The sequence below is a fragment of the Molothrus aeneus genome, chromosome 31 (assembly GCF_037042795.1).
Source record: "Molothrus aeneus isolate 106 chromosome 31, BPBGC_Maene_1.0, whole genome shotgun sequence".
Taxonomy (NCBI): Eukaryota; Metazoa; Chordata; class Aves; order Passeriformes; family Icteridae; genus Molothrus; species Molothrus aeneus.
This window is the reverse complement of record NC_089676.1, coordinates 2,673,040-2,685,916: the sequence shown is the minus strand read 5'-3', so window position 1 is coordinate 2,685,916 and position 12,877 is coordinate 2,673,040. Positions and strand designations below refer to the sequence as shown.

At 55.8% G+C, this 12,877-nt stretch overlaps 3 protein-coding genes across 3 annotated transcripts; 2 read left to right on the top strand and 1 right to left on the bottom strand.

Moving 5' to 3' along the window:
- Positions 1-5,374: 5,374 nt before the first annotated feature.
- LOC136568116 (feather keratin 4-like) lies at positions 5,375-5,761 on the top strand. The gene has a single exon (XM_066567975.1). The coding sequence runs from the start codon at positions 5,375-5,377 to the stop codon at positions 5,759-5,761; it is 387 nt and encodes a 128-aa protein (XP_066424072.1).
- Positions 5,762-7,374: 1,613 nt separating this feature from the next.
- Positions 7,375-7,758, bottom strand: LOC136568263 (claw keratin-like). The gene has a single exon (XM_066568191.1). The coding sequence runs from the start codon at positions 7,756-7,758 to the stop codon at positions 7,375-7,377; it is 384 nt and encodes a 127-aa protein (XP_066424288.1).
- A 2,440-nt stretch (positions 7,759-10,198) lies between these two features.
- LOC136568115 (claw keratin-like) lies at positions 10,199-10,525 on the top strand. The gene has a single exon (XM_066567973.1). The coding sequence runs from the start codon at positions 10,199-10,201 to the stop codon at positions 10,523-10,525; it is 327 nt and encodes a 108-aa protein (XP_066424070.1).
- Positions 10,526-12,877: the final 2,352 nt, after the last annotated feature.

Genomic DNA, 12,877 nt, shown 5'->3' with positions numbered 1-12,877 from the left:
GGATAAATTTAAAAATAAAAACAAAACACCAAAGCACAGCATGCTCCGGGTTCCACCAACCCCAGAACCCTTCCCTGGGCAGGACCTGGGTTCCTCCAACACCAGAAACTCTTCCCTAAGAGTTCTCTGGGTTCCTCCAACCCCAGAACCCTTTCCCTGATTGTTCTCCAGGTTCCACCAACCCCAGAACCCTTCCCTGGGCAGGACCTGGGTTCCTCCAACCCCAGAACCCTTTCCTGAGGGTTCTCCGGGTTCCACCAACCCCAGAACCCTTCCCTGAGTGTTCTGTGGGTTCCTCCAACCCCAAAACTCTTCCCAGGACGTGCTCTGGGTTCCACCAACCCCAGGAACCCCATCCCAGGGTGTTCTCCGGGTTCCACCAACCCCAAAACCCCTTCCCCAGCGTGCTCTGGACTCCTCCAACCCCAGAACCCTTCCCTGGGTGTTCTCCGGGTCCCACCAACCCCAGAACCCTTCCCAGGGTGTTCTCCGGGTCCCACCAACCCCAGAACCCTTCCCTGGGTGTTCTCCGGGTCCCACCAACCCCAGAACCCTTCCCTGGGTGTTCTCCGGGTTCCACCAACCCCAAAACCCCTTCCCCAGCGTGCTCTGGACTCCTCCAACCCCAAAACCCTTCCCTGGGTGTTCTCCGAGTCCCACCAATCCCAGAATCGTTCCCTGGGCGGATTTGGGAATTTTTCCCCACCCAGGAGCCGCCGGCTCTTGGGCAACCACCCAAGAGCAACCGAGGTCACTCCCTGCCCTGAGCGGACCGGGGGTCACCGCCTGGATTCTGGGATTCTCCGGCTTTCCCTGCGAAATCAGAACTCCTGATAGAGCAGAACGCGCGGGGAGCGAGGCGTTAATTGCCGTTAATTACCCGATGGGCGGAATTGTTGCTGATGCGAGCTTGGTGCCGCTGATGTCAGCGGGCGGAGACGCTTTGAAGCGGGGGCAGCGAGGGCTGCGAAGCTCCGGCAGCGCCGCTCCCACCCCAAATCCTCTCTTTGATGATTCCTCGGTCAGGCAGAGCCTCCCGACTCAGCCTCAGCAGCGAACCCCGAGGCTCTGCAGCCCCGCCGAACCGGTTCGGGCACAAAAACCGAATTAACCGGTACTAGAGCTGCCCCTGCCCTGCGCAAGGATGTAATTGTCTACAACGACTCAGGATTAATGGTTATTAAGGTTCTGTGTTGTGGGGTTTGCAGTCTGCGCTCGCTCTTTGTTGCCTTTGTTACTCACGGGGTGGTTTGGGCTGGATGGGGACTTAAAACTCGCCCAGTTCCACCCCTGCCGCGGTCCCGGCTCCTTCCAGCCTGGCCTCGGACACTTTTCATCGTTTTGGTGGATTTCTCCTTAAAATCGGGGCTCAACCCCGCTTAAATATTCCGGTTCTGATGGGATTTAGGAGCGCTTTCCTGCTCTGCTTTCTGTGCCGGGTAAAGGGTGCAAAAAATCAAAGCGGGGGCTTTCCCAAGGCTTTTGAATTTATGGGAGAATAAGGGATTTCGGTTTCTTAATTCTGAAAAAAAAAAAAAATATTGGGGAAAGTTTTGAGAATGGATTTTCCCAGAAATTCCCTGGAGAAGCTGTGCCAGAGCCTCCCCACCCTCACAGGGAACAATTCCTTCCCAAAATCCCCCCTAAACCTCCTCTCCTTCAGTCTGGATCCATCCCCACATTTCCCGACGAACCAACTGCGGGCACAGGAGCAAAACACAAAACGCGGGTGGAAAAGAGAAAATTCCACCTGAGATTTCTGCATTTCGGGGGATTTGGGGAGGAGTTGGTCTCGTTGTGCTCCAGGGACTGATTTTTCCAGCCAGGATTCCATTCCTGGGTTGGGAATTCCCAAATGTATCAGCTGAGGAGAGCTGGAAACCTTTCCGAGGGGTGAATTTCACGTTTTCTCCACGTGCTTTAATCCTCCTGGTCTGGGACAGGAATTTTGGGAAGGGGGGCGGGGAGGGGGGAGGTGTTGGAGCAAGAAATTCCCAAGGGTGATACCAGAGACACGGGAAATTTCGGGAGGAGAAGAAAATGGATTATTTTGGTGCCATGGACGTGATCCCAAAAGGAGCCACACGGCCCCAACTCTTCCCGGCTCACAAAGAAGCCGCTGGGAGGATCTTCCCAAAATCCCGGTACCCCGCACCCCTTTTTTCCCTTTTTTTCCCTTTTCACTCCCTGTTCCCTCTTTGCGCCTGGAAATGCCCACCTTGAGACGAGGTAAAACCATCCCGGGGTTTGTGGCATGGCAGAAATTATTCTGATTTTATGAGGCACCTCCAGAGATGCCGCAGGGATTTGGAGCTTATCAGGAATATTCCGGAGACATCAGAAAATGAGATTTCAAAGAGGATCTCAAAACCTCTGCGAGTTTGTCATCCAGGGAAATCATTTCGTGGTAATCACGGTAATGACATCCTAGAGGATCCGGGCTGCTGTGACCTCACAAAGAATAAATTATGGAAAGTGTTTCATCAAACACCTCATTTTAAACTTCACAACTGGCATAATTCATGAACGGCTTCGTTTTTATTCCAAAGATAACCCCGAGCTTTGCTCTTCAGCTTTGCACCAGATCCTTCCCCTGATTTAGGAGCGCATCCGTAAATCCCACCAATGTTATGGGAAAGAAAGCGAGGCACGGCCGCAATTCCCTGTGTCAGGTTTTGCTTCCACAAGGAAAATCACCCTGGCGCTCCAAGATTCCCTGCGCACTCCAGCTTTTAGCCACGATAAGCTAAAAAACCCCTCATTAATTCTCGCTGCATTTTCACCTCTTAATGAAACCGGGAGCAGAAAAGCAGGAAATTCCGAGATGAAAAGACCTGGCGCGCTGCCGCCTGCGTTTTTGGGGTTATTGCCCAACGCGGCTTTAGATAATCATAAACAGCGAGCAAAACAATTCCTGCGGCTCCAGCGGCGGTCGCTGCACCGGGCTCGGCTCCCGAGTCATTAAAGCGCTTTAGCAAAGGGTGGCTCAGCCGCCCCGGGCCATCGGGGCAGGGTATAAATCCCCTCTCCACCCTGGCATCTCCTCACTGCCTCTCCCGACTCCTCCTCTCCGCCTCTCTGAGTAAGTTCGGACTCCCCGGCTCTAAAAACCTCAATTTCCCTTCTGCTTTTGGCGTGGATTTCTCCTCAGAATCGGGGCTGAGCTTTGCCTGAATGTTCTGCTTCTGAGGGGTTTAGGAGCGCTTTTCGTGCTGGGCAAAGGGGGCGGAAAGTCAAAGCGGGGCTTTTGCAGGGATTTGGGATTTATGGGAGAATGAGGGTTTCAGTCTTTTAATTCTGGAAAAATATTTGGGAAAGTCTCGGGGATGGATTTAACTTCGCGTTTGGTTGCGTGGCACGATCAGGGAGAGGGTTCAGGGTGGAATTCGTGGAAAACTGTGGAAAATTCTGCTTGGAACTGAGCTCGGTGCAGCTCTGCTGCTGCTTGGATCAGCTCATCCTTAATTTAATTGGAGCCAAGCGAGCTACACCAAGCTACTATTATGGATTATTAACCTAACTGTGCCAATAACTTTCATTTCTAACTCTTAAAAGTCATTTACATTTCTAAAGCGCTTTTACAGAGATAAAATTCAGCATTTCTGTAGGTTAGCGCTGCGTTCTAACTTGAAGGAATTTCGAGGAAAATGCCCTGCACGGGTATTTTTGATTTTTTTTTTAATTATCAAAAAAGGATAAATTTAATTTACAAGTTTAAAAAAATATTCTGATGCTACACCAGGCTTTTATGTGAGGATTTTACCTGAAGAAATAAACATTATCGAATGAATTTCCCCTAGGTGAAAATGCAGTTTTCTTATTTGGCTTGATTATATCACTATATAAATATTTTAACATATATATTATATTATATAAATATTTTAATCATATGTTTCACTTATTAAACGAGCACTCAACTCTCCCACCTATTCTCAGCCTTTTGCTTTTTCCCCTGTGTTTTGGCAGAATATTTTCCTGCCTGAAAACATCAGGAATCTGCAAGGAAAATAATACAAAAATTAAGCAGGGTGCAAAGGTGATTATTCCACGCGGAAATAGGTGGAAAATCCGGATTTTTTTTTTTTTTCTTTTCCCAAGTGTGGGAGGAACAGAGGCGCTGTGGGAACGAGTTCCAGCGCGTCCTCGGGAATTCCTGCAAAGGGCGAGGGCTGGGAGGTGGCACGGGAGGAAAAGAGGAGGAGTTCTGCTCCCGGGGAGGAGGAGAAAAAGGGGGAAATTTCACAGGAATTCAGAACAAACCGGGGCGGGAAAGTTAAAGGTGGGAGATAAAACTGCATCCAAATTACCTCCGAGGATCCCTTAAGGCCAAATGTCAATAATCAAGAGAGCAATTATTGGTTTTACCTCAATTATCCCTAACAAGGTCTTAAAAGGAAATTACAGCCAAGAGAGCAATTCTTGGTTTTGCCTCAGTTATCCCTAACAAGATCTCAAAAGGAAACGTCAATAATCAAGAGGTCAATTCTTGTTTTTGCCTCAGTTACCCCTAACAAGATCTCAAAACGAAACGTCAATAGCCAAGAGAGCAATTCTTGTCTTTATCCGAATTACCTCTAAAAAAACCACTTAGAGCCAAATGTCAACAAACAAGCGATCAGCTTTTGTTCTTACCCGAATTATCTCAGGATGTCAATAGCCGAGTGCTCAACTCTTGTCTTTTCCCGAGTTTAGGAGCACAATGGCCCCTTAGAGATATCTCGATTATCTCTAAAAACCACTTAGAGCCAAATAAACCAGCGCTCGGGTCGTGGTTTTATCTCGATTATCTCTAAAAACCCTTGGAGCCAAATGTCAATAAACAAGGGCTCTATCTCGATTATCTCTGACGATCTTTTAGAGACAAATGCCAATAAACCAGCGCTTAAATTTTGTCTCTATCCCAAGTTTCTCTGACGATCTTTTATAGCCAAATGTCAATAAACCAGCCCTTGGCTCGTGTCTTTATCTCGATTACCTCTAAAAACCCTCAGGGCCAAATGTCAATAAACCAGCTCTCAAATTTTGTCTCTCAAATTTTGATCCCAATTTCCTCCGGCGATCTTTTAGAGCCAAATGTCAATAAGTCAGCCCTCAAATTTTAACTCTCCCAATTTCCTCTGACAGTCTTTTAGAGCCAAATGTCAATAAATCAACGCTCAAGTTCTGTCTCTATCTCGATTATCTCCGACGATCTTTTGGAGCCAAATGTCAATAAACCATCGCTCAAATTCTGTCTCTATCCCAATTTCCTCTGTCGATCTCTCGGACCCAAATGCCAACATCCAAGAGCCTCCGGGAGTTCTTCCCTTCGCTTTTGGACCTTTTCTTTGTGTCTTTTTGAACCCCGCAGGCTCTCCCCCGGCCCCACCAGGCGATGGCTTCCACCCAGCTGGCCTGTGCCACCCCCTGCGAGCCCAAGTGTCCCCAGCCTCTGGCCAGCAGCACCAACGAGCCCTGCGTGGTGACCTGCGGCGACTCCCGGGTCATCATCTACCCCCCGCCCGTGGTTGTCACCTTCCCGGGGCCCATCCTCACCACGTACCCGCAGCAAACCGTCGTGGGAGCCTCGGAACCCTCGGAGGTGGCCCTGGTCGAGCCCCAGGCCGCGGTGGCCGCCGAGGTGACGGCGGGGGACAAAGTGGCGGCGCCGGTGGTGGCCCGAGCGGAGCCGCGCTGCGCCCCCAAATATTCCTACAGCTACTCGTCGCAATGGACTCATCCCTGCAACTCCTACCGCTCCGGGAAGCGCTGGACGTGCTGAGCCCCCGGGAAAGGGAAATTCCGGGTGAAATCCCAGCGGGTTTTTTTTCCCTTAGTTTAGAGCTGTTCTCCCGCAGCTTCGCGGCGCGCTCGTCTGCTCCCGCCGCGCTTCGGCTTATCGCGGATTTTTTTTTACTGGCACTGAGCTTGGAGAGGTGACTTGAAATGCTCGGAATTGCACACGGCAACGCTGCCAAAAAAGGGAAATTACCCCGTTTTTTTACAGGCGGCATCGCTTGGATGCCGGTGATTTGCCAGAGCCTCGCTGAACCCCCGGAACGATGCTCTTTGTGTCCTGTACAGTTTTGTTCCACAATTGTAGGAAAGCTTCTCTTTCCAAATAAATTTTCTCGACCTAAATACATTTTCTGTTTTCCTTTATCATATTTTTTTTTTTTTAAGGAAGGGGAGGTTGGGTGGGATATCAGGGAAATTCTTCCCCCAAAGGGTGCTGAGCACTGCCCAGGCTGCCCAGGGAACGGGATGAAGCTGTGCCAGGGGAGGTTTAGGATGGATTTTAGGGGAACGTTCTTCCCCCAGAGGGTGCTGGGCACCGCCCGGGATCCCCAGGGAATGGGCACATTCCTGAGGCTGCCAGAGCTCCAGGAGCGCTTGGAAAACGCCCTCAGCGAGAGGAGAGAGCCCAGAGGTGGCTCCAGGATGGGATCAGAGGGATGGAGCAGCTCTGCTGGGAGAACTGGGATGGTTCAGCCTGGAAAAGCTTTAAGGTGACAAAGTTGTGGCCCCGGAGGACCTGAAGGGGCAACAAAAACATGGGGAGAGAAAATTCCCAAGGGATGGGATACCAGGACAAAGGGGAATGGGTTCAGACTGATGGAGAGCAGGTTTAGGTGGGGCATTGGCCAGGAATTGTTCCCTGTGAGGGTGGAGAGGCCCTGGGATGGATTTCCCGGAGAAGCTGGGGCTGCCCCATCCCTGGCAGGGTCCAAGGCCAGGTTGGACAGGGTTTGGAGCAGCCTGGGACAGGGGAAGGTGTCCCTGCCCACGGCACGGGGTGGAACAGGGTGAGTTTCAAGGTCCCTTCCAACCCAAACCATCCTGCGACTCCACCATAGGACATTCCACACCATCCCTCAGTCAGAGCCTCATTTACAGCCAGGATGAAGAAATCCACGACAAAAGGAAATATTTCGTGCAAGGCAGATTCTTTATTTTGAGTCAAAAAGCCAGAGGCGCTGTCAGCGGGAGACAAACCAGCACCAACGCCATGGAAACACGAAAATCCCAAGGCGGCAGCAGCAGCAGCAGCGAGGCACAGCCCAGGGCTGCACCGCAGAGATTGCCCCTGGCCAGGGCGGCTCCGGGGCTCGGGGCTGGGCAGAGCAGGGCAGAGCCCGAGCCCAGCTGGGCACAGCTGGCTGGGGGCGCAGAGAGGGGGCAGCGTTTGGAGGCAGCGCTGGGAAGGCCAAAGGCGCCGGCCGAGGCTCTGCGGGGTCACACGGCACGGACAGGGACCCTGCAGCTGCCGGGGCTGCCGGGCCGGCCCTGAGCAGGGGCTGCAGCTTCAGCCCGGCTCAGGCGGCACAAGGCAGCAGCGGCTGCCGGAGGAGCCCGCGGGCAGGGGCAGCGCTGAGCTCCGCCGGGCTTGGGGCTTTAGCAGGGCCCGCAGGAGCCGCCGAAGGAGCGGGAAACGCGGCCACAGCTCCCGTAACCCCCAAAACCTCCGTAACTCCCAAAACCTCCGTAACCCCCATAGCTCCCATAGCCCCCGAAGCCCCCGAAGCCCCCGTAGCCCCCACGGCTTCCGAAGGCGCCCCCGGAGCCGGCGCCCACGTAGGGAGCTCCGGCCGAGCCCACGGCGCTCTGCTGCGGGAAGGAGCTGAGGATGGGCCCGGGGAAGGTGACCACCGAGGCCGGGGGCTGGATGACCACCGTGGAGTCGGGGCACTGCCGCACGCAGGGCTCGTTGCAGGTGTCAGCCAGAGGGGCCGGGGTGGCCACGCCGCAGCTGGGCACGCACAGGCTGGAGCAGGACATCCTTCGGTTGGGCTGGGAGAGCTGCAAGACAAGGCACGGCCACGGCTCAGGCCAAGGACTCGGCCCGAAGCCCAGCTGCTGCTCTGGCCCACCTGGAGCCCGTGGGCCAGGACTCGCTCTGCCTCATCCCAGGCGCTGCCAGCGCAGCCCTGGCACGGCTGGAGCGGCTCCTGGCATCCCCTGCTGCCCTCACCAGCCCCGGCTCCTGCTGCCCGTGGCAATGGAGAAAAACTCCCTCATCCCAAGCACCGGGCTCCCCGAGGCCTTCAGCCCGCTGGTGGAACCCCAACCATCCCAGCCCTGCCCTGGGACAGCTGCTGGAGCTCGGGGACAGAGATCCCTTGGGAAATCCACAGGCAGAGATTCCTTGGGAGATCCACTGCCAGAGATTCCTTGGGAAATCCACAGGCAGAGATTCCTTGGGAGATCCACTGCCAGAGAGATCCCTTGGGAAATCCAGAGCCAGAGAGATTCCTTGGGAATTCCACAGGCAGAGATCCCTTGGGAAATCCACAGGCAGAGATTCCTTGGGAATTCCACAGGCAGAGAGATCCCTTGGGAAATCCACAGGCAGAGATTCCTTGGGAAATCCACTGCCAGAGAGATCCCTTGGGAAATCCACAGGCAGAGATTCCTTGGGAAATCCAGAGCCAGAGATTCCTTGGGAATTCCACAGGCAGAGATTCCTTGGGAAATCCACAGGCAGAGATTCCTTGGGAAATCCACTGCCAGAGATTCCTTGGGAATTCCACAGGCAGAGATTCCTTGGGAATCCCACAGGCAGAGACTCCTTGGGAATCCCACAGGCAGAGATTCCTTGGGAAATCCGCTGCCAGAGATTGCCCAGGAAAGGCGCAGAGGAGGAAGAGAGGACGGAGGGAAGACTCGGACTCACCACAGCGATCAAGGAGCAGATTCAAGTGGGGAGAGCTGGATGGAGCCCTGTGCAGCCCTCGGACCTTTTATACACCCCAGAGTGCCTGCGGCACCGTCCAGGGGGTGGGGGCAAACCTGCAGTAATTAGGAATTCAAGCGGACCAACCCCATGACACAAACTGAAATGTGAGGTAATTACATCTGTATTAACCGGGGCTAGAACAAGTAAAGGTGCCCTGCAGAGCCACCAGGCCCCGGAGGGACAGACCATGACCAATCTCTGTGTGTACGATCATTTGTTGCTGAAGCCGAGATCAGAGCCCCAATAAACCCCGACATGTCCCTAATCCCCTTCTTTGCTTATGCACGGGAGTTTTGGGCATCGCTCAGGAGCTCTTTGAAATGGCACAGCCGGCACTTATTCTGTCATTAATCCTTTTTACGGGCTGCTAAATAGGGACGCCGGGAGGGAGAAGCCATCCCACCCACTCGGGCCGCATCCCAAACGCCAAACGTGGCAGGGGAGGGCGCAGGACCAGAGTCCCGGAGTGGGGCAGGCTGGGCGAGCACGGACAGACAGACAGACAGCCAAGTGCTGCCCGGGGTGGGTCACCCCACGCGGCACAGGGCTGGGCACAGGGCTGCGCATGGGGGGCTCTGGGAGGGAGAATCCCGAAGGGATTTTTGTGCCGCTGGAGGATTTGTTAAGCCCCCGATCCAACTGACGGTGGTGCGAAAAGCAGAGGGGAAGATCCTATGTCAGAGGAAGCTTCGCCTAAATCCATCCTGGCCCGGCTGTGGGAGTGACACGGGTGGGATCAGGAGGGGCATAAAGGAGTAAGGGGAGATGTACAGAGAGGAGCGGGAGAGCAGAGAGAGGATCCAGAACCACTCAGAGCCTGCAGCCTGGGTCCTGGCTGAGCTCTCCTCTGGACTGACCCGCTGGCCCCGAGGTCTGGCCCAGGGGGTGTTGGCCGAGCCCCCCAGAGCCAGGCTGGCCCAGGACAGGCCCAGCTGGGCACGGCTGACTCAGGGCCACGGCCGGGCTGGGGCTCAGGGTGGTGATGTCTGGGCACAGTCACGTCCCAAAAGATTCTTTGTAAGCAAAGTGAGGGATTAGAGACAAAACCTGCCTTTACTGGGGCTGTGAGCTGCGTGAACTCCAGTAGCACCGTGTCTGTCACCTAATGATGGGCCACGGCTGTCCCTGCAAGCGCCTCTCTCCTGTCCACTCCTTTCCACACCAATGTCCACAATGGGGGGGATGACAGAATTTTTCTGCGTCCCTTCACTTTATGAAGTTTGTCAGCGTCAATTCCTAATTACTGGCGGTGGGGGGGGGGTCTGCCCGCAGCCGCGGCCGATGCCCCGGGCTCTCTGGGGTGTATAAAAGGGCTGAGCTCCTTGCACAGCTCCATCCACACTTCTCCACTTGACTCTCCTCCTCACCCGGGTAAGTGCAGCTCTCCGAAGCCTCTCGGCCATCTCTCTCTGTCTCCTTCCACGAAATTCCTGCCTCACACCTTTGCCTCTTTTTTTCCAGAAGCCTTTCCCAGTCTCAAGGATGTCCTGCTGTGTCCCCAGCTGCGGCGTGGCCACCCCGGCCCCTCTGGCTGACACCTGCAACGAGCCCTGCGTGCGGCAGTGCCCCGACTCCACGGTGGTCATCCAGCCCCCGGCCTCGGTGGTCACCTTCCCCGGGCCCATCCTCAGCTCCTTCCCGCAGCAGAGCGCCGTGGGCTCGGCCGGAGCTCCCTACGTCGGAGGCGGCTTCGGCGGCTCCTCCGGCCGCCGTGGGGGCTCCGGGGGCTTCGGGGGACTCGGAGGTTACGGAGGATTCGGAGGTTTTGGGGGCAGCTGCGGTGGCTCCAGAGGCTGCGGGCCCTGCTAAGCCCCAGCACCATCCCTGATCCAGAAGAGCTCCGCGAACGCCCCCGGCCCATCCCCGCACGCCAAGGCCCGAAGCAAGGACACACCGGCAGACAGACACACCGACAGACAGACAGACATCCCCCGGCCCGGCTCCGCCGCCTTCCCGCCGCGCTCGGAGCCCCGCAGCGATCGCTGCCCGCTCCCGGCACGGCCCCAGCTCGGCTCCTGCTCTGCCCGTGTCCCCCCCGGGACACGCGGCGAGCGCTCGGCCGGGGCCCCGCTCCGCTGCCGCCCTCCTGCCCCGCACGGCAATAAAAGCTGCCTCGCATTGCAATCTTCACCGCCTCTCTCGGCTGCTCTTTGCTCCGCACCCGCTGCCCAGCCCGGCCCGGGCGGTCCCGGGAGGGTCCCGGGAGGCTCTCGGGAGGGTCCCGGGAGGGTCCCGGGAGGGTCCCTGGAGGGTTCTGGGCAGCCTCGCTCGGACACGGTGGGTGAGAAGCCCCCGGCAGCTGCCCGGGCTCCTCCTGCCCGTCCTTGGCCACCCCAGCCCCGCAGCAGAGCCCCCCCGAGCCGGACCCTGCCCAGCCCCGGGCTCGGCGCCTCTGCCCATCCCTGCCCGGCTCCTGCCCGCTCCGGGCTCCTCTCTGCAGCCCCAGAGGAGCCCCGGGCCCCAGCGCCAGCCCCCTGCCCTTGGGACACCCCCGAGCGATGCCTGCAGCCCCAGGGCTGGTGGGCATTGGGGCGCGAGTGGAGCCCCCCGAGGGTCCCGGTGATTTGCGGAAACAAACAAACAAACTCTACAACTCTTTGAAAGTTGTAAAGCGGGTGTGTTTATTACAGCGCTGGACGCGTGTGGGAAAAGATTCTCTTAATAGGACACGCCTGCCTTTGGCAACTCCAGATCCTTTTTTATTTCCCTCTCAGATATATATCCATGCAATTTTACAATAGGTTCATACAGATTCATTTTACTGATTTTGTGTGACATTTGCCGCTTATTCTGTCCTTTATCAGGAAGAATTCCTGGGTCATTTTAACCCTGCTTTCCCTAGCAGCCTCTCTCTTTGTTTCACAGTTCAAGGGGACAGAGTATGAAATAATATTGTCTAAAATTGATCTATAGGAAGTTAAAAAAATATGAAATCACAAAGCCAGGGAGTTTTTGGTGTTAATAAGGGAAGAAATTTTCAGACAGATCAATAGGCCAATAGCAGGGACCTCGGAGGGATGGGAACTCCAAGCTTCTGCTCCAAGAGCTCCACGGGACTGAACCCTGTGGTCATTCCACGGCGTGGAGAGGAGACTGGGCAAGATGTGCTCGGGTCTGTCTCCTCCCTTCCCAGCTGCCACCACCTCCAGCCAAAGAGGCCAGGACACCTGGGACATGCAGAGCTCATCCTGCATTTCCCTGCCCCTTCCCATGAGACCGAGCAATCCCGCTCCTGCGTGGGAGAGGATTCACAGCGGCTTCTGTGAGCCAGAGAGAAGTTTGGGAAGAGGATCCATGTTCACCCCTGAGAGAATTTCCTACCAAGGTCCTTGAGACAGAAACCAAGAAAGAAACAAGGAGAAATAAGAGAAACCTGCAACTGCCTATTGCAATGAGCAACTTTGTTTGTCTCTTGTGACCAATAAGTGTAAATTGATGAGTTTTGTAAGAATGTATAAAAGCATGCGTGGTATAATGAAAATGGTTTGAAGCCTTGTGGAAATGGAGAATTGATTTGTGTTGTGACCATCTCAAGTACAACAGCCCAGTCCCAGAGGTGATGTCAGCTTTGCTGCTCCGGCTGAGGATTTGGAAGAGTTTCTGCAAGCCCCTCGTGGCCCTTTCCCGTCCTCAGCGAGGGCTTTGGGGGTGTCCTGAGTTTCCTGCTGCTGGGAGAGCACAGGGAGCTGGGGGGATGAGCCCCCCAGAGCCAGAGGGGTCGGACATCCCCAGCTGGGACACAGGGAGGCAACTGTGCCTGGGCTCCAGGGCACTGCCCAGGGCCATTGCAGCAGCCCAGCAGACACCCAGGAGACTGGGGAGTGGGAAAAAGGCAGGATGAAGGAAAACCAGGAGTCAACATTGCAATGCAAGACAGCTTTTATTGCAGGGGGAGGGCAGGAGGGGCAGGGCAGAAGAGCAGGGTCATGGCCAAGGGCTTCCCATGGCCTGGCCCTGGGCACAGCCGGGTGAGCAGGAGCAGCCCCGGGAGAGTCTCTGGGACCACCGTGGCACCAGGAGCCCCTCGGGGATGCTCAGGCAGGGCAGGGACAAGGCAGAGCTGCTTCCCAAGCTGGCACCAGGCTCCCGAGGTGCAGAGCCCGGCCACGCCCAGGGGGTTTTGGTCCACAGAGCGTCGGGTCGGGATGTGCCGGGGTTTCT